We start from the raw sequence: 26,096 nt of genomic DNA, 5'->3' as shown, positions 1-26,096 counted from the left end.
TTGTGCAAATGATCCCCAAATAGCACAGTACCACTGCAAGAGCATTTAAATGGCTGCAAACAAAACAAAACCGAATCACTACTCATCCAAGAGCGGGGACGCCTTTATATAACGGAGCTGCATGCCACTCCCTGGACTTGTGAGTTTTTTTAAAATATCCATTATACAAAGCTTTTACAAAAAATGAAGCAAAGTCTCAGTTATTCAAAAACCGTTCCAACCTGGAGCCATGTGCAGGCTGGCCCCAGCAGAGTGAGGACATCCTGTCTCCGAAGGGGGCTGGCTGCACCAGAGCCCCGTTCAGGTCCTTCTCGAAAAACTTACGTGTCCTATACAAGATAGGAATCTGTTCCGTGGAGAGTTTGTATTTGCTCCGCACTCCAATGAGCAGGGGGCTGCCTCTTCTGTAGAGACAAGAAAAAGTCCGGTTACTCATTGCCTTGCCACCCTGGGCAGGGCTGGATGGCGTCCAGGCTCTCAGGATGGGCACCCGCATCCAACCCTCCCCCCAGGGGAAGGTGTCCTATTGAGATGCCACAGATAGAGTCCTTGGCCACAGGAAGATGCTCCCAGAGCTTGAAGCAGGGACCAACAGACTAGCGGGAGAATTTCAGCTTGTTTTCATGGTGCCACCCATTGCCCAGTGAATCCCCAGAGTTAGATCACAGAGGCTGAGACTTTCAGTAGTCCATGGCAACATACTGGAACATTTGGCATCCCCAGCTGGCCTCCATTTGCTGCCATCTCCAAAGGAGGAGTCCTTGAGACTCTGCCCAAAGATTCTCTCCCTGCCTCCATGCCTTTTGCCTAACTCAGTTGTTCTCTAGCTTTGGGGGCATTAAAATGACTGACTCTGGGTCTGCTCAACCTGGTGAGCCACTTAACATGCTTTCAAGGGTGGTTTTGTCTGCTTGGGTGACTGCAGTGACCTGTCTGCATGAGGTGGACCCCATTGCAAAGCGGACAGTGATTTTCACAAGACAAAGCCTTGGGGAGTTCCTGCAGCTGACCTAAGTGAGCACCTGCAACTAGATTTTTTTATTCCCAGCCCCCTCTCTGGCTTCTCCAAGTGAGGGGACAAAGTCTATGGCCTTGAAGAAGGTGCTCTGAGCACCGGAATATTTTGGACAACTTTTATTGTATCTAAAGCAAAGAGGTGGGGGCGTCTGACTCTTGGTTTCAGTTCAGGTCATGATCTCAGAGTCATGAGATCAAGCCCCGAGTTGGGCTCTGTGCTCAGAGTGAAATCTGCTTGAAATTCTCTCTCCCTCTAAAATAAATAAAGAAATCTAAAGCAAAGAGGAGATGTGGTTCTGAGTCCAGTGGGGATCCAGTTTAAACAGCCTTTTTAATACTGACAATGAGAAGATACTGTGGTTATCTAACTTTCTTGGCAAACATCCCCCCCCAAATTTTATTGTAGATTGAGGTCTATGCTTTCTCTAAGCCTTGCCACAGATAATGCTCCCAAGACAACCCAAAGATTGCTCTGGGCATTACAGAGCCACTAGTTATAGTCAATTTAGAAAAAAATTTATAGCTTCTTCACACTGCTGCCTTCTTTGTTTACATTTCAAATGGTTAATCCCATGATAATACCAGATTTTAAAAGGGCTTTCTATTTTTTTTAACGACTCTATTTATTTATTCATGAGAGATACAGAGAGAGAGAGAGAGAGAGGCAGAGACACAGGCAGAGGGAGAAGCAGGCTCCATGCAGGGAGCCCGATGTGGCCAGGATCAGGCCCTGGGCTGAAGGCGGCGCTATACCACTGAGCCACCAGGCCTGCCCTAAAAGAGGTTTCTAAATTTGAGAGGGACCCAGTGGTCTTTTACAATCCTACGATTGAAGGAGCTCGATGTTGGATAGTAAATTAGTTCCTCTCCTAGGAAAACATTGAATCATGACACATTCGCATCATTTCCTGCCTAGAGAGTCTGGCAGTCTGCGAGGGCTGCCTCATCGTCTCTACTGGTTGCCCAGGGCCACAGGTGCCTTCTCAGTGGCTTCCCCCAAACTTCAGAACGAAGCCTGCAGCCTGCTGTACTCCTCTGATCTCAGAGAGCTGGGCCTCTGCCTCATCCTCACTCCCCACCTCCCCTGAAGCTGGAGGGAAAGTGTGTACAAGACCCTGCTCACAGCTGTCTCCCTCTCCTGTGCCCAGCACACAGCAGGAGGCAATGAGCACTCGCTGGCCCTGGGAGAGAAGAAAGTTCCCCACCTCCCGACTTCCTGACCTGCCTGCAGATCCCTGAAGTGCTGAGCTCACTCTGCACCCCTTGCTTTTGCTATGCTGGTCCTTCTGCCTGACTCCCCTCGGCTGACACCTGTTCCTCCTCATGCCCCCACTGCGTTACCCCCCAGCCCCGAATGTGGAACATCAATACCTTCCACCCCACGCTGTCCTGCTGTCCGGTCCTTAAGGGCAGGACCGGGCTAGGGGTTACTAGGTCCCCCAGGGCCCAGCGTAGAGTAACAAATTTTGGGTGGATGAATAAACTAGTTGTTCCTAGTTTCATTTTCATAATTCTGCATGCTTTCTCTAAAGAGAATCTCCAAAATTGACCTGCAACCTAGATATGCCCCTCACTATAAAATTTTATTTTATTTTATGAGTTTATTTGAGATTGAGAGAGTGAAAGAAAGATGGAGAGCACAAGTGGAGGAGGGGCAGAGGAAGAAGCAGACTCTCTGCTGATCAGGGAGCTGGATGTGGATGTTCAGATGTTCGGTTCGTGATCATGACCTGAGTGAAAGTAGATGCTTTCCCGACTGAGCCACCCAGGTGCCCCTTACAATTTTATTTTTTTAGTTTGCATTTGTTGTCAACTTCTGAAAATATGAAGATTTCAAATAAATATCCAACTTTCTGGTTTCTCTTTTAAGAATCAGTAGCTCTGGCCACAGAGATGGTGGGGTACACAAGCCACATCTATCCCTTAGAGGGTAACTTCCAGCTTGCCAGACACTCTACTTCTCCTCTGGACCTCAATCTAAACAATTTTATTTTATTTATTTATTCTTGAAATGTCAATGTATTGTGCCTCACCTGGTGGCAACAGCTTCTCCCGGGTAGTGGATGCTCTTGAAAACCAAAGCAAATGCGCCCTCCTGCAAACACAGCAAACAAGGGTGAGGAACAACATGCTCTGGCCCGGCCAGCCCGGCCCACTGCCCCAGACAGGGGCCACTGGCACAGTGGGTGGGTCCTGGGGTCACTCCTTCAAGGGGCTGAACGCAGGACAGCTCATTCAGGGTGATGACAGGAGGAGAAAGTGAAATAGGACTACATTGAAGAACCAAAGACCAGAACTTGTGGATTTCATGGTACTCGACGGAAACCACCCCTGCCCAAGCCCACAAGGAGTGATTCCCAGCTCTGTGACCATATGGGTGGATGGGTGCAGTTAGAGCCTCAGGAAATGACAACTGGGGCTGGGGGTCCTGCCTGGGGCCTCCGGGATGGTACCTACTCAGGGAGCAGTTATGAGAAAGAAAATTCATGACACATGGTACAGCCTGGGTTTAAACCCTGTAACTGGCAATCACTGTGTGCTTTGTGGTGAACAGAAATGAGAATAGTCCTACCTTCTATGCCTGCTATGAGCTCATGCGCTTAAAGTACTTAGAACAGTGGCTGCCATATGGAAAACCCAATAGAGGCATGGGCTGTTTTCAGTGTGATTATTTCTTTAGCAATGACTGTCGTTTGTTCTCTGTGCTTCAGCTTGTTGCACTGTGCAAACCAGAATAAATCTAGTTCTCCTAACTCAAGACTCCAAGTGCTATATTGAAATCCTTGACGCAAAATTCTCTATGTTCTGACCATTTTGTACTAATTTGCCACAACCCTAGTAGACTTGGGTTATGTACCACGAGCTATAAATATGGATCTCCACCTGAAATGCCCCATTTTTTTGATTCCTGGACAGACCCAAGACCCCGCGTTGCCAGTGTGCATTGGCCAGATTGCTGACTCACACAGGTAGAGGGACCCAGAGTAGTGTCCCCAGGCCTTTCCAACTACCCAAAATGAAGAGGCTTCAGGAAGATCCTGAGGATCCTGATCTTCATCCTGCTGGTTCTGGCAACAAAATGTCGCTCTGAAGAGAAAAACACTTCCCATTCTCTGCCTTATGAGAACTCACTGAAATTTACAAGTGTTGTCACTGTGGAGGTAGTTCCAAAATTGAAAATTACAAATGGAAATGAGGAAATACTGTTTTGCAAAACCAAATCGGTCTACTGTAAACCACACAGTACAGTACACTATGCATTTCATACAGGACAGGCTCTTATTTATAAGTGTCTTCTGAGTTATGACCCCCCAAAAACAGGAGTTATAGGGCAAAGGGTTTCACGCTAGATTTATTTCTTAAAAAGGCTCTTAAAACACCAAAGGGTGATAGATTTTAAACCACAGTGTTGTGCCTGCAGCAGCCTCTGACACTGGATGTTCCAGATCCTCGGCCCCAAACACTGTCTCCAGGCTACCGCCATCTCAGATGCCTGGGAGGAGGTACTCTGAAAAGTCAGGACACCTCTCCTCCTCCCTGTACATCTTGCAGATGGCCTGGGTCTGCTCTGCCTCCTCTTCGTGGACAATCTCCCAAAGCATGTGCCCCTTCTCGAGGCTTAGTGTTATGGGTCCAGCCCTCTGGGACACCACTGGCCTCTGTCTCTCCTAAATCAGCACACAGACCTGATCTGATGGCTCCTATCACAAAAACACAGTCCTTCCTCAGAACCACAAGCCTCTGCTTCCACTGGGCCATTTCTCAACACACTTTAATCAAGCTTCTCAAAAGTCCACACGTGCTGTCTCTACTTCCTCTTCTTCCCAACTCTGCTCAGTAAGGACACGTGGTAAACAATCACTTCACTGGAACAGGAGGGAAGGCTACAGTTCGGAGTCTCCCACATCAGTTCAATGGACCCCTGGGTATGTAATTAACGGCACATGAAACACAAGTGACAGATGACAAAGGACCCACCACAACTGAGTCCTGCACGTGAGAGCCACAGATGGGAAGTTCTGACCACAGTTTCAGGCGGTTGAAATGAAGCCAGGCACTCCCCACTTGGTGTTCATTACCAAAACCTCAGGACTTCTCTCAATTCTCCACAATATGACATCTTAAGGACAGACACTGTAGACTAACCTTTTCTAAACTTTAGGTGCTTTGCACATATTTGCATCATAGACGCTATTGAAGAGTGAAGGTACAGAGTTGCTTTATTGACACCAGGTGGAACCAGGAACTCACCAACTGCTGAATGACTCTTTCGACCAGTGTTGAAAATGTAATGTCCTCAGTTTCTCTGTTGTCAAACACATACTTAATCAGCTTGGCGATGGTCTCGGTATCTGTTTCTGACTCAAACTCGTAGCCTTTGCTTTCCTGGAATATTTCGTGGGACCGAGGATCAGAAAAGGTCATTGCGCAATAGAGCGTGGCCAGCTCCCCTCCTTTCTTATGACCCACCCACCCTCACATGACTTAAGAACAAGGAAAGCGAGGATGAGAACTGTCTGCCTGAATCACACAGCCCAACACAGCTGAGTCATTCCAGTATTCCCTGAGATCATCCCTCCTCAGAAGCCTGTCCTTGCTGTTAATCTGGACTTTGCAAAACAGCAGCCGTCAAAATGATCAAATATGTTGAGTCAAATCCACCCACGTCCCAGCCAGCACCACAACCTTGTCATACATCAGACACTGGCCATCTGCATTCCCACCCCACATTCCATTTGGTGTATGAGTGGATATGCTTATGTAATGCAGACACTTTAATAAAAGAAAGTTCAAGTTCTTTTGATTCTGTGAATCTGCAGTGGCACTTGAAGTACATGCAAATGCCCTGCTATCTTCTCCAGCAAGGTGAGGGGAGGCGGCTGAGCTGGGATGAAGTACACCCGATGCTTGGAGATGTCACTGAGAGTAGGTCTCCCTCAGTTCCTGTCTCCATTCCCGGAGGCAAATGAGCAGGTTGGAAAGCTTCTGGGGAAGATCACTTGAGTTACATGTTAATCCAGGGCAAGTATCTTACCAGAAACTTCCTCAGGTCTTTGTAATTTGTGATGATCCCATTATGGATGACCACGAATTCTAGAAGAAAAGTTGGGTGAAGACAGAAATGCCATGAGAAAGTGAAGTTCAAGTCAGCAGTGAAGGACACTGATTTGACAGCTTGAAACTCTGCAAGCTCTGCTCCCACAGCATCTGCTATTTAGCAAACATCACTTATGCAGATGAGAGCTGACGTCTACCATCTACTACGACTACAATCTAAACCCAAGGAAATACACAGTTCTCTTTGGATAGAAAGTACCTGCCAGCCAGACCATGCACAGAGCTCTGGCTGGTGCCCTACAGTATTGTCAAACACACTTTGGTATTTATGTCAAATGGGGGAGGATGAACCCTTCATTATTCAGAATGAAGATGCTTTGTTTGACCCACATCGCATTATAAAAAGATTTAAGTTTAAAATTTTTGAATTTTCACTTAAAAATCCTGATTTTTTTCTCACAGCCCCTGGGTGGCTCAGTGGGTTAAGCGTCTGCCTTCGGCTCAGGTCATGGTCCCAAGGGTCCTGGGATGGAGCCCCACGTTGGGCTCCCTGCTCAGCGGAGCATCTGCCTCTCGATCTCCCTCTCCCCGCACCCCGCCCCCACACATGCTTTCTCTTTCTCTAAGAAATAAATAAAATCTATTTTAAAAAATCCTGATTTTCTCAGGGGAGGAAGAATTCCCAGAAATTCTGGCATCTCCAGGCTCAGCCACATTCCTGTGTGGCCATGAACACTCCTCTTTGCAGGTCTGCCCGCTGCAGCTTCTCCGGCCTTCCAGAACCCTGCTCAGGTCAGGCTACTCCCTGCACGAGGAACAGCCACCCCCACCCCTGCCCGCCAGCCCTGAGAGAGCAAGGATACATCAGCTTAGTCAACACTGCATTTTCTCAATAAGTAGCTGATAAATAACTCGAAGGTCTAATACCAGCATGAGAAATTTTCTGGGTAAGTAACTCCCACTCCTCCTGAGTTCAGATAATAGAAAGACCCTTTATTGTCCTTGAGAGTCAGTAATTCTACCAGGATGTGTCTACATATTATTGTTCAGTGAAACTTTGGCTCCCCAATTCAAGTTCTTCTTCAGTACAGGCTGGTCCTTTATTCTTTTTCTTTATTTTTATCATAATTTCCTCTTTTATTTTTTTATAACCTATGGTTTACTTTGGGGAAGTCACGCAAAAACTTGGAGGGCTTGAATAGAAAAGCCACGTTCAGCAAGTGTGCTAGGCACAGCTGAACTCTAGTACAGCTTTACATGTATGGGGCTTTTTTGTCTTTTGTTTTTACTGTTTTATTTGTTCTGTTCTCTTCTCAGGGATACCCACCTGTTGGACTTCTATTAACTGCCGCCATATCCATCCCCCTCTTATTTTTCACACCAACTCCAACATGGTTTCTTCAGATTATTTTCTTAACCCTGTCCCATTTTTTTTTTCATTTCACTCAATTGTCTTAACTTCTCATCGGTAGTTTGTTTCCTAGAATCTGTGTTTTCTTTGTGAAAATTCTGAGTGAGTTTCTTGTGTAATGCTGTTGCTGGGTAGAAGTCTTCCTCAAAAATATGCTCTTTGGTTAATCCCTGGTGAGTTGCTAAAGGAATTCTACAAATCTCTGCTTCCTTCTCACGTTGTTTTCAATTACTCATCCTGAGTCAGTGCAGGAATATTCAAGTCTGGGTGTGGGGGGATCTTCTTGGAGCCTCCCTGCTTGGGGGGACATGGAGTCATCATCTATGCTGAAGTGGGGGTTCACTGTGTCACCTGGGGTGGCAACATTTCAGGGTACATGATCTTGGGACTCTGTTTGCTCCAGGGGCTAGCGTCTGTATCTGGCTTGGGATTCGGCTGGGCATACATTCTGGGTCCTTAGCACCAGGGAGTCTGCTATCTGCCTCCTGGATATGGGGCACCTGCCCCAGTAGTGGATGTCCCATGGTTCTGGGCATGCACCAGATCCAAGGGTCAATCTCTAGCAAAAAAAAAAACCCTCACTACCCAAGACTCTGACCAGCCCCTGTGTTATCCCAACTGTTCTGCCGAGCAGGGGGCATAGAGCTCACCCTTCCAAATCAGGCATGATGAACCACCATTCACAGGGGTAAAGGACAGTGAGCAGGGAGGCACCAGTCTCTCCTGTGATGCTACTTGCATGACGATTAACTGCAGTGAGGTTGGCCAAGAGTTTAGCTGAGTGCTTGCCAGTAACCACTCCTCAATTACTCAGAAACTCTGATGTATCTGATTTCTACTTTAATATGGGGCCGGGGATGTCCTGGGGTGGGGGTCCCTGCTGACTCCAAAGATCATTCTCTAGGCCAGAGACCCTCCCCCTTCATGCCCAGGTGTGGGTCACTGGGGGCTTCTGACCTGACCAGGCCTAACCTACAGTGGAGACCCACTAGGATCTCTAGACCTATCAGTCCTCCTACGAGAGTGGGTGGGGGCGTGAAGAACTATGGTGTGGAGAACTGTCCTGGAGGCCCAGGCATGCCATGTGGAGGGGCCGGGTGGGGAAACTGGGGAACCTGCAGTCCTCCAACGAGGGTCTGGAATCCTACCTTGTAGCCTCAGATTGCCACCTGAACTCCAAGTTACTGTGAGCCCCGTCACCATACCTTTCAGTTTTTCAAGGGATGCCAGAAGTCCAGACTTTTAGGTATTATCATTCTCAGGTCTAAAAAAATATGTAGGGAACCAAGTGGAGGGCTCTGCTGCTTGGAGGGAGCCCCGGGCTGCCTGTTGCAGCCTCTGCGTCTCCAGATCTCAAGCCTTTGGCAGCCAAGGCCTCACTGCAAGGCCCAGGTTTGGAGCGGGCACTTCGATGTTAACCAAGATCAGCACTGCCACTGGCCTTGGCTCAAGATCACCTACCCCTCCCTGAGGCACCCAGCCCTCCAGAACACTGCAGTCCCTTGTCGAGGAAAGAACAGTGCCCAGACTCTTCGACCCCTCATGCTGCCAGGTCCCACTCGGGTTGGGTCTCAAGGGCCAGTAGCTGGCCTGGGATGCGTCACTGTTTTCCTGTGGCAGCCTGGAGGGTCAGCGCTGCCCAGGAGCCAGGCTGAGTTCACCTCCTGTTTTGGGCCTGGTGCCACCTGTTTGGGTCCTTGGGGAAGACAGGGCTGTGAGAGAAGCCAGCCGCTGGTGATGTGTGTGGCTCAACACTGGCACAGGTCAGGGCCCGATGGAACCTTCAGGATGGGGAGCAGGGCCATAGGACCTACCGTTGCCCTTGTCTGAGCGTTGCGGATGGCTGTTGACAGCATTGGGGACCCCATGGGTGGCCCAGCGCGTGTGGGCAATACCAAAGTGCGTCTCAAACTCCATCTTTAAGTCCATGCTGTCTTGTTCTAGATCAAAGAAAAATAAGCACTGACACAGGAGTCCCCTCAGCTAGGTCAGAAGCACATCCCACCTTCCACCACTGTGGTTTACTCAGTACTCTTCAGTATCCTAACTCACTAACCAAGATGAGCTTACTTGAAAAAGAAAATTACAGAGCACTACTATAAATGGAAAAGCACTATCATTTGCCAGAAAAAATAAAACATTAAAAAATTAAAAATGCTCATTCACCACCTCCTAAAAAAAAAAATCCACACCCTCAGAGACACAGTTTACAATGTGGGCTGAACCCTTCTTCTATTGATTCCCCTTGTTAAGTTCCTATTCTTAGTCTTGCTGCAATAAAAGGTTTTAAACTGATGCACCCTGCACTTACTGCTTTGACAGGGCCTGTGTTACACTTACTATAAAGTTCTTCATCAAGAGCTTTGACATTTCCTCTTTTCTTGACCAGCTGGATATGTCTTTCTTTGACTTCATTATTATGTCCATCGATGGCCACACCTGTGGTATACACATGATTTTTTTTTTTGGTTTTGGAATTTAAGTTTTGCCTTTGTTACAGAGTACAACCCCGGGTGAGGGCTACACAGCACTGTGGATTTATCGGTTCTCGTTCACCAGGCTTGTGGCCTGGAAGAGAACTAGACAGTGTTCAGGATGTCGACTCGGAAAAAGAGGCTGTAGCAGTGCTCAACAGCCAGCAGGGAACGCATGCCTGGGCCTGGGCTGTGGTTGCCTGGTGGGGCTTCCAACTGGGGTGCAGCCCCGGAAGCCTGCCTGTGAGGGAGGCACCTCCAGGCCCACCAGTGAGGGCAGTAGGCTCACTGGAGGGCATTTGTCATGCTGTGCACTGTGCACTCTGCTGTGTTAGCTGGTATCCTTGCTGCATTAGTGTTCCTGCGATCCTTCATTTGACTTGCTCTCCATTAAGAATGAACAGATATAGGGGCGCCTGGGTGGCTCAGCGGTTGAGCGTCTGCCTTGGGCTCAGGGCGCAATCCCAGGATCCTGGGATCAAGTCCCACAATGGGCTCCCCTAAGGGGCCTGTTTCCCTCTGCCCATGTCTCTGCCTCTCTCTCTGTGTCTCTCATGAATATATAAATAAAATCTTTAAAAAAATGAATGGATATATAAAATCATCTGCCTCCCCCTTCTCCCTCAGGCTGCTTAATTAAAAATGGAAAGAAGACCAGATGTCTATAGGTCAAGTAGATGGAGAGTGAACTCTGAGGCTGTCAGAGTGTGCAGCCACCAAGAAAGAGCGTCAGGAAGAGTTTGAGACAATGGAAAATGTGGGAGAGAAATGAACACAGGATATAAAATTATAATTCTATCATGAAATCAGATAGAAAGAATAATATCTATTTGTGACATCTCACCACCCCTGAGCACCCCAGCAGATGCACAGCAGTGACCTGAACAGGGACACGAAGATATGGATGGGACACTTCCGGTGGAGATCTGCTTGCCCTGATTTCTTCTTCCTATTGGTCTCTAGTTGTCAAGTGAAACGAACATGCGTCCTTGCATGCGGTGGCCGCAGGACCTACCTGCTGAGTCATAGCCTCTGTACTCAAGCCTCTGTAGACCCTTAATGAGGGTTTCAAAAATCTCCTTCCTCGTCCGGGGGACTCTGTAGTTCATGTATGCGAAGATTCCTGTGAAAAGACGGGAGGCCACAGGTTTATCAATTGCTTGGTTGGTGTTTAGAAAAAAAAAAGCTCCTGGGATGCTGGCACAGGTGACAAGGCTGGAGGGCTCTCTGGCCATGTGCACAGCCTTTCCCTGACATAACCCGACAGCCGTGCTCCCCTCCTGCTTTGAGAAGGACATGGCCCACAGCCTCATCCGTGAGACCGACAAAAGGTCTCACAAGTCACGTGAAGAGCACATGCACGCACTTTGGCCTTGCAATCCTACTGCAGAGAATTTCTCCTACAGCTGTACTTTCCAACAGGGCTTTCACTGTGGCAATATTTACAAAAGCAAAGATCAGCAAAACCACCTGGCCACCCAGGGGCATCTGGAAGTCCCTGCCTATTGGACTCCTTGATCCATACAGAACAGGCCTGGAGAGAGTCCTAAGGAGGTCACAGCAGCCTCTTACAGCAGGTGAGGACAGGGACTGGGGCCTTTATTCCTTTCTATTTATTGCCTTGAGCTTCAACATCCATAAACGCTACTTTTACAACAGCAAAAATAAAACCATCTCTTGGCCCCTGGAGAATCCCTATCTTCAAGGGAGATCTGCATACCAAGAAGATTTTATTTGGCTGCATTTTCTGTATTTGTATTTCAAAATAATAGTTTCCTAAATGGAGATAAACCAGTCATCATGCTGGTTCTTGCCAAAGTCCTCTATGTCCCTGCCTGCTCGAGACTAGGTTAGACCCTTGGTCTCCTGCGAATTGCCTGTCCTGACATCTCTCTGCCCTTTTTTCTCCCTACCTGACTTGGGAAGACCTGTGCTCCTCAAAGATCCAACCACCTCCCATGGCAGGCTTATCCCTCCCAGGCCCCCGCCAGATGGGCTCCTCTGCTCTGGGCCACCCCGGTGCTCTTACATCCTGGAACACTTACATCCCCTGATAAGGACACAGGCTGGCACTTCTATCTTTATCTTTCTCACTATGTCTTGGCATACCATGCTTCTTCGATAAGTGTATGTGGAGTAGAATGACTGTAAATCTGCATTCATCAGGGAAGCCAAGAGGTTGGATTGTGAACAATACTGGCCTTCAGGAACATTCTTAGTAACTCTTCTTATTGAGAACTCATGCACTGGGCCAAGTGTTCCCATACAGATGTCAATCAAAGCTCACATCAGCTGTAGGCACTGGACCTACCAATGACCTCCCTTTACTCTCTGGAACAGAAGCCTGGGAGGCTGTGACTGGGAACCAAGGCGATCTGACCAAAGGATTTAAATGCTCCTAACCACTGGGCAGTGCTGCCTCAAGGATGAATAGGTGTAGAAGGTTTATTTTTCTAATTTTAATGATTTTATTTTAATTTTTAATTTTCCCACTGTTTTCCTGGGATGACAGAAAGGTCTAACCGGGATTAAAAATTTGCCAGATATCCACCTCCCTCCACTGTATTCACTGCAGCATTATCTAGAGCAGCCACGACATGGAAACAAGCTAATTATCCATCCACAGATGAATGGATAAAAAATTATGGTATATGTTTACAATGACAGATTACTCAGCCATAAAAAAGAAGGAAATCTTGCCATTTGCAAACCATGGATGGAACGAGAGGGCGTTATGCTAAGTGAAATAAGTGAGATAGAAGAAGACAAATATTGTGTGATATGTGGAATCTAAAAAACCCAAACTCAGAGATACAGAGATCAGACTGGTGGTTGCCAGGGGTGGGGGAGTAGGAGTTGAGGGAACTAGGTAAACATGGTCAGAAGGTACAAACTTCCAGTTATAAGGTAAGCAAGTCCTAGGGATGCAATGTACAGCACAGTGACTAAGCTAATAATACTTGATTGTATATTTGAAAGTTGCTAAGACAGTAGCCCTTTCAAGTTCTCACCACAAGGAAAAAGTAACAATGTGAGGTGATGGCTGTTCACTAATCTTAGTGAGGTGATTATTCCACAATATATACATATACCAAATCATTTAGTACACTGAAAACTTATTCAATGTTATATGTCAACTATATCTCAATAAAACTGGGGGGAAATGTCAGAGATGAACCTCAGAGGGGACAACTTACAGAAAACCACCTGTAATATTTCCAGTCATTGAGAATATTAGATTCAAGCATGCCTGAGTGGCTCAGCGGTTGAGCGTCTGCCTTGGGCTCAGGGCGAATCCCAGGGTCCTGGGATCGAGTCCCACATCGGGTTCCCCACAGTGAGCCTGCTTCTCCCTTTGCCTATGTCTTTGCCTCTCTCTATCTCATGAATAAATAAATAAAATCTTTAAAAAAAGATTAGACTTAAGTCAATATAGTATTTCTGAATGAGCTATCCAATGTCACTTAAAGGGATGTTATATCTCTAAGCAGTGAGTAGGGGCACAGCATATGAATAATAAACTTGCTAAAATTCATTCTAGACACAGTCAAAAGCTGGGCAATAAAATTAAACAGTGCTAAAAATGATATTTTGCATTCTGTCCTGTATATTACTGTACACAGGATATATTTGCACACAAGTATTAAAGTATAGAATTTCTATATAAAAACATGCACACTATGCTTTCTGAGCAGTGACAGATGCTTTCTTTTTAACATGGCTAAGGTTATCTTGGTGGTCAGCTATTTTGGTTCCTGGTTAACTCTAAGGTGAGAGCCACTGTGTCTAGGGGCTTGTGTATATTCAGGCACTTGCTGGGTGAAGGTGCTGAAGGTGTGGTCACAGGAGCTCACACCTTACCCTACACTTCAGAGCTCAACACGTGGGCAGAGGATGTATTTTTCTCACCTTACTCATTAAAAAAAAATACCCCACTAGTTACCTTCTAATGGAAACATTAAAAATTTTTGAGCAATTCTATTGGGATGTAAGTCACATACCGTAATATTCTCCCATTTAAAGTGTATAACTCTATAGTTTTCAGGACACTTGACCCTTGAACAATATGGGATTGAACTACCAACTCCACTTTTTTTTTGATAACTATAGTACATAAGTATATTTTCTCTCCCTAAAGGTTTTCTTCATAACATTTGCTTTTCTCTAGCTTACTTTATTATGAGAATACAGTATAGGCTCCATATAACATAGTTATATGTGTTAATGCTTATTGGTGAGGCTTCTAGTCAATAGTAACTAAGTTTTCAGGGAATCAGAGTTACATGCAGATTTCTGATTGTGCAGGGTGCTGGTGCCCCTAACCCCACCCCACTCCTCCACACACACACTATTCATTTTTCAAGGGCCAACTCTATGTTCACAGAATTGTCCGACCACCACTACAATCTAATGTTTGGGTGAAACTTTTCACGTTAATTATCCTGCAAAATATCAGGAAGTTTCTTGGGGGGACGTGGGCCAATTCCAGTCCCTGTAAAGACACATAGCCATGGGAGACAATTATGTGAAGGAGGGAGCCACTCACAGATCATTTTTGTAGTCTTCCCCGGCATCCCGGGAATCCTTCTAGAATTACAGCGGCTCCTCACTGAGGGGAGCTGACAGGCACTGCAGATGACTCAAAGGCCCATATACCAACCCTGGAAAGGTTTGGAATCTGAAATGCCTCTATGAGAGTGAGCTCAGGCTCTACTCTGCAATCCTTCAATCTTCCCCTATGATTCTCCTTCCTCTGGGTTAAACTGCACTTCTGAGGTCCTCCTGTCAGGCGCCCCTGGCTCTTAGATCCAGGGTAGCCTGCTTGGTGGGGAGGTGGGGGTGCTGCCTCCAGAGCCCCTCCTCCACCCGAGGTGGGGGTAGCTGGGCTGGTTAAAGCCGCCTTGTCCTCAGGACTATCAGCTGTGTCCACACCCAGCCAGGAGGCTCCCAGCCACCCCAGCACAGTTTGGGAGAATACTGTGGTGAGGGGGGGTGCCAGGGAGTGGTTTTCGAGGTCTTTGCACATGACAACATAAATCTAATTTCAACATAAAAATCTCTTGCATTCAGACACCTATTCAGTAAGCTCTTTCATTAACGAAGCGCCTCCATCTCCTCTCACAGCTCTCCCTCTTGGCAGGCTTCTCCCTGCACTCTCCCGAGAAGAAGTGAAAAAAAAAAAAAAAAAAAAAAAAAAACTAAAAAAACCAACACCCAGCATTAACATCATACTCTTACTAGCTTAGAAAAATAAAGAAATGGAATAAAGCTGCTTTCCCAGGCATTTCTATTGGTGTCAGAATTCCCTTCTGGGATCCAGATCATCCATGATAAAAACTACAAGGAGACTCGGTTTTTTACCTACGGAATTGGTAAAGATCAAACAGTTTGACAAGAAGCTGAGAGTTTAAATGCATGTGCGCTCTCTGGAAGGATCTGGCAATCTGTCAAAATTAAAAATGCACACATCTGTTGACCAGAGCTGTTGCTAGGAATGTCTCCAACGGCTATCTCTGCAGAGGGGCATGTGTGCATGCACAAGGCCTGAGCCACTGCTCAGCACTGTTTGTGGGAGTTAAGATGGGGGCAAGGTTGGGATCCTGATCCTGGTCCTGAAGATGGTCCCTGATGCCACCAGGTAGGTGGCAGCATAGCCACATGGCAGGGCCACTATGGGACCACAGGCAGGTGGCCTTCTTTTTTTTTAATAGTTTTTTTTTAATGTTTTATTTATTTATGATAGTCACAGAGAGAGAGAGAGAGAGAGAGAGAGAGAGAGGTAGAGACACAGGCAGAGGGAGAAGCAGGCTCCAGGCACCGGGAGCCTGACGTGGGATTCGATCCTGGGTCTCCAGGATCCGCCCTGGGCCAAAGGCAGACGCTAAACCGCTGCGCCACCCAGGGATCCCGGCAGGTGGCCTTCTGCAGAGAACAAGGTGAAGCTCTGTATTCTCTTGGAAAACAAGCTACATCTCCAAGATCTGTTAAGGGAAAAAGCAATTCGCAGAACCTGAGTAAATCATGCAGGGAGGGGTTGGGAGACACATACGGTATTTCTGGAAGGGCTCTCAAGACCTGAGGTTGGTGGGAGTGGGGGGGGCAGTGGTTGCCTCAGAAGAGGGCATTGGCTATAGGGCAGAAACTCCTTTCCTACTGCATGTGTGTTCTTTGCATGGTCACAGTATTTCTGCCCATGTACACTATCTGACCATGTGCCACTATATGAATTAGTTTTGGTAGGTCTGGGATTGTCATCCAGCCCAATCTGACTTCTCCGTGGCTCCCAAGTCCTGCTCACCCAGAAGAATGACGGTCTCGAGGAGAAAGCCCTGTCTGAGCACACCTTCCAATGCATAGAAGGATGGGCTCAGAGCCACCCAAGGGTCTTCCCACTCCCGGGGAGTGTGAGACGCCAAGCAGCAGATGCGCGGAGCACACAGGAAGCCAGTACTTTCAGAACCTTATCTCGTCTGATCTTCACAACATCCTGTGCCAAGGCTGTGGTTCCCATGAACGGACAGGGTATCTCTAGCTCCAAGTCCAAGACTCGAGGAAGTCACAGCCAGGTCTATCTGAGTGATGGCGAGTGTCTCCCTGTTGCTCCTCAAATCAGCATAAGCCCCGTCTTACAATTCGAGGGGTGAGAAATCGCTTGTGTAGAAGGGGCCTGGTCTTTGGAGAGATGCCCACCTCACCCCTGATGGAAAGACCTCCAAGCTCCCTGGTAGGGTCTGGGCCCTGGTGACATCAAGAGACTCCCCCTGGCCCCACCAGACATTGCTATTTCTGACTCCACTTTCTCTGCCATATAGGACATGGCAACTACAGCAAGTCTGGCTCTCCCTACGTCCATCTGTCCCTCCTTTACACAGGCAGGGTGGTGAAATCCTCCCAAGGTGGCTTACAGAAATGTCTGGCCCTGGGACAGAGGCTGCTGTGGCCTAACCACTCCAGCTCAGTACATGCCCTATGCCCACACCCCACCCCGGCATCCAGAGCTTCTAAACAGCTTTCTAGGGCCCTGCTCTTAAATCTTATGGGGAAAGTGAGTGAGAAAAGGTTCTGGAGGGAGAAAAGCCAAGATAAACTCCAGGGAAGGCTCCAGACATGACGTAGAATGGAGACTAGCCCTTTGTAAGGGGGCTGCAGCCCCTCTGCCTGGCTCCCTTTGGGGACCTGCGGGTTCTAGCGCTCCCTCTGTAAACGGTTTGAGAGATACAGGCAATCAGGACCAAAGGCACCAGGATGATGAGGTCCTTTCACTCAGGCAGGGGGACTCTGAACCATAATGACAATGATCAGGTCTGGTGGCCGTGTCCCCTGGACTCATGGCCAGGACTAGTAGCACCGAACTCCTGGAACCTTCTTTACAACCCTGGAATGCCTGAGGTGGTGGAGGAGAACAGGGGCTGTCTGGGGCCTAGTGCACATGGGAAGAGGTCAAATTCACAATTGGCAGGCTGGGGTCTGTGTTCTGAATCTGTGGCTGTCGTTTTGGAAAATCTCACCCTCTCTCCTCCTCAATGAAAGCCCTGCCCTCACTGTGAGGGAGGGTGGACAGTTGCAGCTAGAGATACAGTCTGCACCCCACCAGGGTAGGGGCTCACTCCGCAGGTCCACACCACCACCCCACCAGGCTGGGGATCCCTTCCCCAGTGCTCCACGAGACTGAGGGTGCTCTTCCCACCACCATCCCATGCTTCTTAGCATTGCTTGGTCCCAGAGCCTAGTACAAATTAGATACTAGTCCGGTTCTCAAGTGGGGTCACTCCCCACTCAGGCAGAAGACGTGCCAGCCAGTCAGACTCCTGCCTCCCAGAATTCCTGAGCGTGTGTGTCCGTGAGAGTATGTATATATGTGAGTGTCTGAGTGTCAGGGTGAGAGAGCATATTAGTGTGTGTGGTGCGTGAATGCGTATGGGTGTGAATGTGTGTTTGAGCGCTGGATGTGTGTAAGTTTGTGTTTGAGTGTTGGGTACGTGTTTGAGCGTATGTGAGTGTGTGTTTGAGGGTTGGGCGCATATATGTGGTGTGCTAGGAGAGGTGGGGCAGGTCTACTCTCCTGGGTGAGGTGCCCAGCTCGGGGAGGCCACTGTGCCAACAGGGACGACCCCCGAGGAGGTTGTGGCCTCTCGGGGCAGCACTGTATTGATAAAATGGCAACGACAGCTGCTGCCATCTTCTCACAGAAGTGGGCCAAGGCAGAGGTCCCACCACAGGTTCCCACACAGACACAGGGACCTGAGGGCTTGGCTCAGGGTCAGGACGGCCTCACCCTGCCTCTGGCCTCGCTGGGACTCCATGAGTTAAAGTTACTGCACCACTGGAATCTCTGAGATAACAGGAGACTGCTTCCTGCAGTAAACATGGGCAAGGCATTTCTATTTTTAATGAAAAAGTTCTTGGTGTCCTTGTCATTTTAGAATTTCACAAAGAACAAAGGGAGAAGTAACAGATACTCTAAGTTGTACTAAAAAATACTTTTAAGAAAGTTTAAGTCTTTGCTTAACCTGCCAAAATTTGGCTATAAAAAAAAAAGGTCAAACTTTTTTTTGGTGAAATATTCCCTTTGAAAATGAAAGAGACAGACAATCAGATGAAAGCGCTTGTTTTTGCCAATTAATTCTCCAGAACTTTCTTCTTGGAGTGTTTGTAACCTCAAGGCAATCTTCCTTTATAAGCAAATTTCACTAAACATAAAGAGAATCCTTCGGTTTAAAAGTACTGTTCACTAAGGTTACATCACAAAATTTCCAGAAGGTTCCTGCGAACTTGGGAAACCCCGGATGAATAAGACTGAGTGAGGGAGGAATGGCGTAATAATGGGGAGGAGGCGGGGGACGTGGGGAGTCACTTCCAGTGCTGAGCCCCTCCCCAGCTGGCCCCTATGAAGCCCTCTGTTCGAGAATGCCCACAGGAATCTTGCACGCAGGGTGTGAGCAGGGTGCGGGAACTGCTAGGGCTCGCTCCTGAGAGCCAAACATACTCATCTCTTCTCAACTCCACACTCAAGGACCCCACACTGATGACTTGAAATTAGCCACAGGGAGCCAGCTGTCAGACATTTATCTGCACATCCTGGAGCAGGGGCTCTGTTTTGCAAGGTTCTTGTGGCTTGGGGAGGTGGCAAGGCAAGTGGCCTGCCTCCAGAGTCTGTGCCCCATCAACTCCAGGTGAGTCTCTTCTGAAGCATCCATCCCATGAATTGAACCATTACAGGGAGGAAATGGGTGTCATATATGATGGGGTTCCCAGAGCCAGAAGTAGTCTGGAACAAAAGGGTGAGTTCTCCCCGGTGTCATCTAATTTTCTGGATGGCTGTTTCCTCAGCTGAAATGAGAGACAAACCCCCTAAGCACATAACAAGCTCTTCTGAAGACCACTATGTAAGCAAAGAGAGCTTGTGGGGGAAGGGCGTGCACACGCATCCTGCCCCTCCTGATTCTGGGGAATAAAACCACGTCTGCTTCTTGCAGGGGAGACATGAGCAGGAAGAGTATGTACCTGCATGGAGGGCGAGATAAGGTCAGCACCATATTTATATGACACAAGACCTGACTTCTAGAAAAATTGTGAAGACTATTTGCTCCAACTGGCCATGCCAGTGAAGGACGGGATCTTTAACTGATGCCTATATTCATCTTCTGACTATGGTGGGCCCAGTCTGCAAGTTCTGGAACCCGGGGACTTGGGTGTGTGTATGCATTGGGCATAGAGGGGACACTGGTAGCCCTCTGGTCAACATCCTTGAGGCTGTGTCTTGAGCATATGGGATTAGTGATACTGAGTTATTCTTGGAGAGGGTGCCCAAAAGCAAGAGCCCAACTGTAGCAAGATAAATAATGACCCTCAAAGATATCATGTCCTAACCTCTAGAATCTGTAAAAATATTTATATGGGAAAAGGTCTTAACAGGTGAAATTCAATTAAAGATCTAGAGATGGGACAGACTCCTGGGTTATCCAGGTGGGCCCTAGATGCCATCACAAGTGTTATAAAAGGGAAGCAGAGAGAGATTTGACTTGGAAGAGGAGAAGGTGATGTGACCACAAAGGTACAGACACAAGCCAAGGAATGCTGACAGCCATGAGAGTCTGGAAGCAACAGGACCAGATTCTTCCCTAGAGTGTCCAGAGAACAGAGTGTCAGTGGGGCCCTCCTGACACCTTGATTTTGGCCCAGTAAAACTGAGTTTTGGATTTCTGGTCTCCCAAATTGTGAGAAAATAACATTCATGTTGTTTTAAACCAGCAAGTTTGAGGTAACTTGTTACAGCAGCCAGCAGACACTAATACACCAACTAAGACAAAAGATAATGAATTCAAAGCAAGGGCTTTACCTTCTAGAAAAAATAAAGAATTCGTTAATTCTGCATAGCCAAGTTCTCCCCCCAGCCTCCACCGCCATGCATTACTAAATGCAGTGGTAAAGGATAGGGAAGATCTAAAAATCCGTGGACAGAAAGTGTAATCCTTTTTGCCAAATTCCCATGCATGTGTTGGTCCCTGCTGCCATGCTAAACTCTCAGTACATCAGCTGCTTAGTGTGTGGAGGATCAGCCAGTACTGGGTCTGGCTTTCTGTGGGAGATGCAGAGAGATGAGGGTGAACGAGAGCCAATCTGAGCATGGTCATTAGCAACTAAAGGGAAGGCCTTCAGCTCAGTCCCTGTTCACCTCTGTAGGAGCAGCCCTGGAGATTTGACTTCTCTAGGAGGAGGCTTCGAAGTGGCAGATCGTAGTGGGGGCCAGAGCCTGCCCAGAAAGGGGACTTAAAACAGCTCGTGTTCAGACACAGGTGCGCATAGACTTCTTTGGAGTTCAGTGACGAGGGCAAGCGACTTATTCTAAGAGCATCTTTGCAAATTTTGCCAAATCCTTGTACCAAACATGCAATCATATCCTTAATAGTTTTCTATGAAATTGATTAAGTTTTTGAAAACCTAAATAAATGCACTGTGAAAGAGCACAACCATAAAACGAAATCGAGTATCACCGGCCATACATACACAGACCATAATCCAGAACTAACCCAGAACAACAGGTTTAATTCTAGCCAGCTGCCGCCATGAGGCTTGAGCTTGGGGCAGTGTCCTCGTGCAAGGGGTGCTTGGCAAGTGTAGGAGAGCTGTAAAAGACACGTTAGCACCTAGCTGAGACTTTCTCCTGGCTACTTGAAAAGGAAATAACCCCCATGTGGGAATTCCACGTGGCTCCTCGACTTCACTGAGTCCTTCAGAGTGGGATCTGCTAGTGGGGAGCCCTGATGTGAGGACATAGGTGGTTACAGCCCAAAGCTCATCCTTTCCTTAGGGGACCAAATATGTGCGGCCCCTTAAGAAAGCAGAACCAAACCCCAGATCTGGAGAGTCTGAGCCCATCTCTCCCCTAGGCTCAAAGAGACCACAGAGAAAGCTGGATGCAGGTAGGAAGCAGGAGGGAAGGCTGGGGTGCTGGTGTGGGGAAGGGTGCAAGAAAGCACCTGAGAGGAGCAAGAAGGGAGGTGGAAGATGTTGGACGGGCAGATCCTGGTGGGTTTACTAGTCTGGCTAGGGCTACCAGTTGGTCAAGGGCCTTGAATGCCACACTGAGGGATTTAGACTCCAATGGGCTTCTGGCAAAAGTGGCACCTTTGCCTTGCCTCTCAGCCCAGAAATACCCACAGGCAGCCCTATACGTTGTTAATGATGCCCCAAAGCCCTGAGATTTTTGCTGGCGGTTCAGGAATTTAAATTGACGCCTGCTTGGCCTTGGGGAGGCTGCATCCCAAAGCCGCTGGGCTGCGGGCTTCTCAGTCAGAGGTTCTTTTTCACTTTCAGAAGCGGCTGGCCTCAGAAACGAGGCCTGTACAGATCTTGGCCCAGGGCTCACTGCTGGCACATCCCACCGCACAGCCCTCGAGAAGTCAGACAGAGGCCTTTCATGGCTTCAAAAGTTCCACCAGGTCCTCCAGCCACAGGAGGCTGAAATGGGTAACTGAATCCTACTCAAGGGAAAAAAAAGGCACAGTGACCTTTTGTCCCTGCAGAAGTTCCGGGCCCTCTCCCCAGCCTGCGGGGGCGGCCCAGCCAGGAGAGTAAGGAATTGCAGATGTGCGCGCAGGGCCGCAGCCGCCCTCCCCACCACGCAGCAGCCTCTCGGGACAGCACCGCGTCTCCGCCGCCGCCCCGTGCGGGGGACGCCCGAGCCCGGCCCTGCTCCCCGGACCCGACTCCTTCCCCGCTGCGGCTCGAGGCTCGAGGCTCGGCAGGCGACGCTGCCTTCTCCCCAAGCTTCGCCAAGAGCTGTTTCAGCAAAGAGGCGGCAACACGGCATCAACCCTTCCAGGGACGAGAGGTTCATTTTGGGACGCGAGGAGAACGCACAGGCCCTTCCCGAGCGCACGAGGGCTGCTCCCGGCGCCACGCGGGCGAGCCTGGCGGGCTGCCAGGGAGGGTGCAGGTGGGGTGGCCCCTCCTGGGGGGCGCGGGGGGCCGAGAGCCGGGCTGGGACGCGTGAGCTTGTGCGTGGCCGCCTTTGTGGACGACTTGAGGGCGCTTTCCTCACTGGACATGGGGGGGCCTCTGTACCGTGAAGGGCCGGCCCAGGACAGGATCAATTCTGTCCCTTTTGTGGGGGGCCAGGCTGGGTTGCCCTCGCCAAGTCCGAGCCCGCGGAGGGGCACCTCCTGCCCCACACCTCTTGGAACACCCCCGCGGGGGCGGGGGGCAGGAGGCGGCAAACCCGGCCGGTGGAAGCCTCTACCTCTGGGGCGGGCGCAGGTCGAGGCCGCGTCCCGCGCCCGTCAGGGTCCCCGGCGCCCCGCTCCCAGGCCCCGGGGCCGAGAAGCTGGAGGGGCACGGCCCGCGCCCACCGCACTCACCGCACATCGTGGCTGCTGCTCGCGCCCTTCGCGGCCCGGGGACTCTGCGCGCTCCGGACACTCGGATCCCGTGCGCGCCCGGCGCTCCGCTGGCCTCGCTCCCGCGCCGGCCTCCGCCCCTTATAGCGAGGAGCCCGCAGCCGGAGGGGGGGCGGGGCGGGGCCTCCGCCGCCGCCCGCTCCCCATTGGCCCCCGGTTGTCGTGACAACGGCGGGGCCTGGGCCCCCAGGAGTCCGGGAACTGGGTGAGGGGCGGCTGGCGCGCAGCCCGGGTCTGTGACGCGCGGGCGTCGGGGGTCGGGTCCTGGAGTTGGACCGGGGGCGGCAGACGGTCCGTGTTCACAGCCCGACTCCGCACGCTCCGGGCGTGGGGCTGTGGGCGGGGGACTGAGTAGCTCTGCGCTTCAGTTACCCCGTCTGCGAAATGGGCTGACAGTGAAAGCTTCCTACCCGGTCCCGGTGAGGATTAAGACTGTGTGTAGGGCACAGACCGCGGGGTCAGGCACGAGGCCCGCGTTCCCCTGGGGCCCCTCCGGGTGCCAGGCTTCCCCGAGGGCATCAGAAGCGTAGCACGTGGACGGCCTTCAAGCATGCCCCCCGCCCGGCGGGGGGAGAACCCTAGGGGCCTCCCCGAGGGAGGGCAGAACTGGGGCCCCTCCCAGGTGGAAAGGGACTTGGCCAGAGAGGGGAGGCCGGCGGTGGCAAAGTCAAAGTGGCAGAATTCGAGCCCGGGCTTTACTGGAGGGCTGGACCGGGAAAGCGGGGATTCCGCAGGTCGTGGAAGCCCCACCCTACCCCCACCCCGGGGCCCTCCTGAGCGCACCGGTCCGGTCCGAGGCAGCAGGGGCATCTCTGCCCGCCCGCCTGCCCGCCAGGAGCCCGAGTCTGGCCCCGCTCTGAGTCACTGACACTCGTTCCTCCGCCCGGTTCCTGGCTGGCTCCTCCCTTCCTCACTGCTCTCCGGGCCTGGGCCTCAGTCTCCCGAGGAAGGTCATGAGAATTGGCCCATCATTTGCGTACTTTGAAGGCATCTGGTGTTTTTTATTTTACTTTTTTAAAAAACATCTTGAAATTCTAAACAGATACTTCCCAGTCGTGTTAGAGAACAAAACGAAGCTTTTTGCCTCTTGTCTGGGGCATTTTGCCTGGTGTACTCTTTCCCTAGCTTCACCACGGCTCTGGCAGGTCCTACGCAGAGTTGCCCATTTGCCCGTTGAGGATACTAAGGCTCAGTGACCGTAAAGAAGGGGTTTGGTTGATTCATTCTGCTGGGAAGTTGTGGAGCCAGCTCTGGAGTCACTGTATCTGCCTGTCCCCATTCACGGTGCAGGGTTGCTTTCATTTCATTTCATTCTCTCATTCCCTCATTCCTAAGCAGCTGCTTCATGCCTGTCCTGATGCGTAAAGGGACTTCATGATGAGTGAGAATGGTGCAGCCTGGGCATGTACGTGGCGCTTGGATAGTGGTGGGAGGCAGACACTAATCCAGTGTCATACAGAAAGGAAGAAACTTCCAGGTGGGATCTGGATTGGTGGGGGGAGAATGGGGAGGGGTTGATGGAGAGGGTGCCAGGCTCTCCCTGGGGACTGGGCTGGCTGGAGTTGGTGCAGGTCAGAGTAGAGCCATGACAGGTTGCCAGAGGAAGTTAACAGACTTGAGAAGGAAGGTTCAGGTGTGTGCAAAGTTCCCACAGCTGAGGACTACTAGAGTGCTAGCTACCCTAGACCAGCACCCCCCGCCCCCCATGTAACTGAGGTGGGAACAGCATCATGTCATCAGGCCCTCTGCTAGTACCAAGACACCAGGAGCCCTGGGGGCCTATTAGGGTCCAGATCTGTCTCCCATCCTCCTTGGGGGTTCACAGCTCCCCAGTGGGGAGTGGCATGGATGCTAGGACCCCCATGGAGGTATCTGCAGCTTGGTTAGCATTATCTCCTCTCTTTGGGGGCTAGTTTTGTGGTCTGGGCCTGGCCACATAGCCACTAGATCTGGCTGGTGCTGGCCTTGGTTCAGGGATCAGCATGTGGCCTGTGCTGAGTTCTGCCTGCTCAGGGACATGGGACAAATCAGAGGAGATGAGCCTCTTTCCTGCCTGGTGGCACAGCTGGCTGGAAGGTAAACTAGTGATGCTGGGGACCCTCTTGTCAACTTTGGGGTGCGGTGGGGTGGGGAAGGGCTGGCTGTCTGAGAGTGAGGCAATCCAGAGCACAACAGATCTGTGGGATGGAGAAAGATGAACATTTTTTTGAGCTCTGGGATTTAGTTGGAACTGAAGCCAGCATTTATCCCTGGAATTCTCAGTATCAAGACTCAATAAGTTCCCATCTTTGCGTGCACTCTGAAGTGACTTCTGTCATTTGCAACTGAATAGAGTCTTGACTCCTTTGACCTGTAGGAACCATGATCTGAGGTTCAGGGGAGCAGTTAGGCAGCTGGTGACCCCAGCTGGTAAGGTGCTGCTGGTTAGAGACCCTTCCTGCCGTCAGCCTTGTCAGGGAGTTGTCCTGGTACAACCCAGGAGGCCCCTGGGACTTAGTAAGATTAAGCAATCTCCCCAAAGTCACTCAGCTAGGAAGAGGAAGACCAGCTAGGCTGGTCTGATCAGGAGGCCCTTGTGTGGCCCCTCTCAGAGGAAGGAGAAAGAAAGACCATGTATATAGACACTTGCCTCAGCCCGTTTTCCTGGGAGAGTGAGCCTGAGTGGCAGGAGCTGGAAGCCTGGCTCTTGTCCCACTTTCCAGGAGTGACCTTGACCCTTCTGGCCAGCAGAGCAGGACCATGTGCTGGGATTGCAAAGAGCTTCTTCACCTGCGCTGTTTTTTCCAAACCTCAGGTCAACTCTGATACACTTAGGGGATTTGTTCATTGACTGGATTCTCCCAAACAACCCGGAGATCTGCTTCCTCCTCTCACACAGTCCACTAAGCCCCATGACTGTCCTGGTAGACATGGAATGGTGCCAGCTATCATCTGGCTACAGGCCCTGTTCAGCCGCCTTTTTCTGTAACATTTCTGCTGGGGCCTGGGCAGGGTTATGGGGTCCATGGCATGATGAGGGCTGCCCTTAACTCCTGTGGGAGTCCTTGCTGGGCTTTCAACAGCTTCCATGTTGTCATCAAGGGTCCTCAGCACCAGTCTTCACTTACCTCAGCTGGGCTGTGGCTGCAGGGTGACCAGGGTTAGTCACCTGTTCCTCCTGGTCTTCTTATTCCCCTCTGAGAGCCAAAATGCCAGGCAGAACTTGGTGTCAGCTCCTTCAGCCCAGAGATCCAACCC

At 50.0% G+C, this 26,096-nt stretch overlaps 1 protein-coding gene across 1 annotated transcript in view; it reads right to left on the bottom strand.

Moving 5' to 3' along the window:
• The window catches only part of GFPT2 (glutamine--fructose-6-phosphate transaminase 2), a 41,820-nt gene extending 18,610 nt beyond the window's left edge, over nt 1–23,210 (bottom strand). The window contains exons 1-8 of the mRNA XM_077911093.1: nt 22,821–23,210; nt 10,976–11,083; nt 9,827–9,925; nt 9,301–9,426; nt 6,053–6,111; nt 5,269–5,403; nt 3,051–3,112; nt 325–404 (exon numbers count right to left, since the gene is read on the bottom strand). Coding sequence (XP_077767219.1) covers nt 325–404; nt 3,051–3,112; nt 5,269–5,403; nt 6,053–6,111; nt 9,301–9,426; nt 9,827–9,925; nt 10,976–11,083; nt 22,821–22,827 — 676 coding nt within the window. The 5' untranslated portion in view covers nt 22,828–23,210. The remainder of the gene's footprint in view (nt 1–324; nt 405–3,050; nt 3,113–5,268; nt 5,404–6,052; nt 6,112–9,300; nt 9,427–9,826; nt 9,926–10,975; nt 11,084–22,820) is intronic.
• Nucleotides 23,211–26,096: the final 2,886 nt, after the last annotated feature.

The sequence above is a fragment of the Canis aureus genome, chromosome 10 (genome assembly GCF_053574225.1).
Source record: "Canis aureus isolate CA01 chromosome 10, VMU_Caureus_v.1.0, whole genome shotgun sequence".
In the NCBI taxonomy this organism is placed as follows: Eukaryota; Metazoa; Chordata; class Mammalia; order Carnivora; family Canidae; genus Canis; species Canis aureus.
This window is presented reverse-complemented; position numbering and strand designations above follow the sequence as displayed.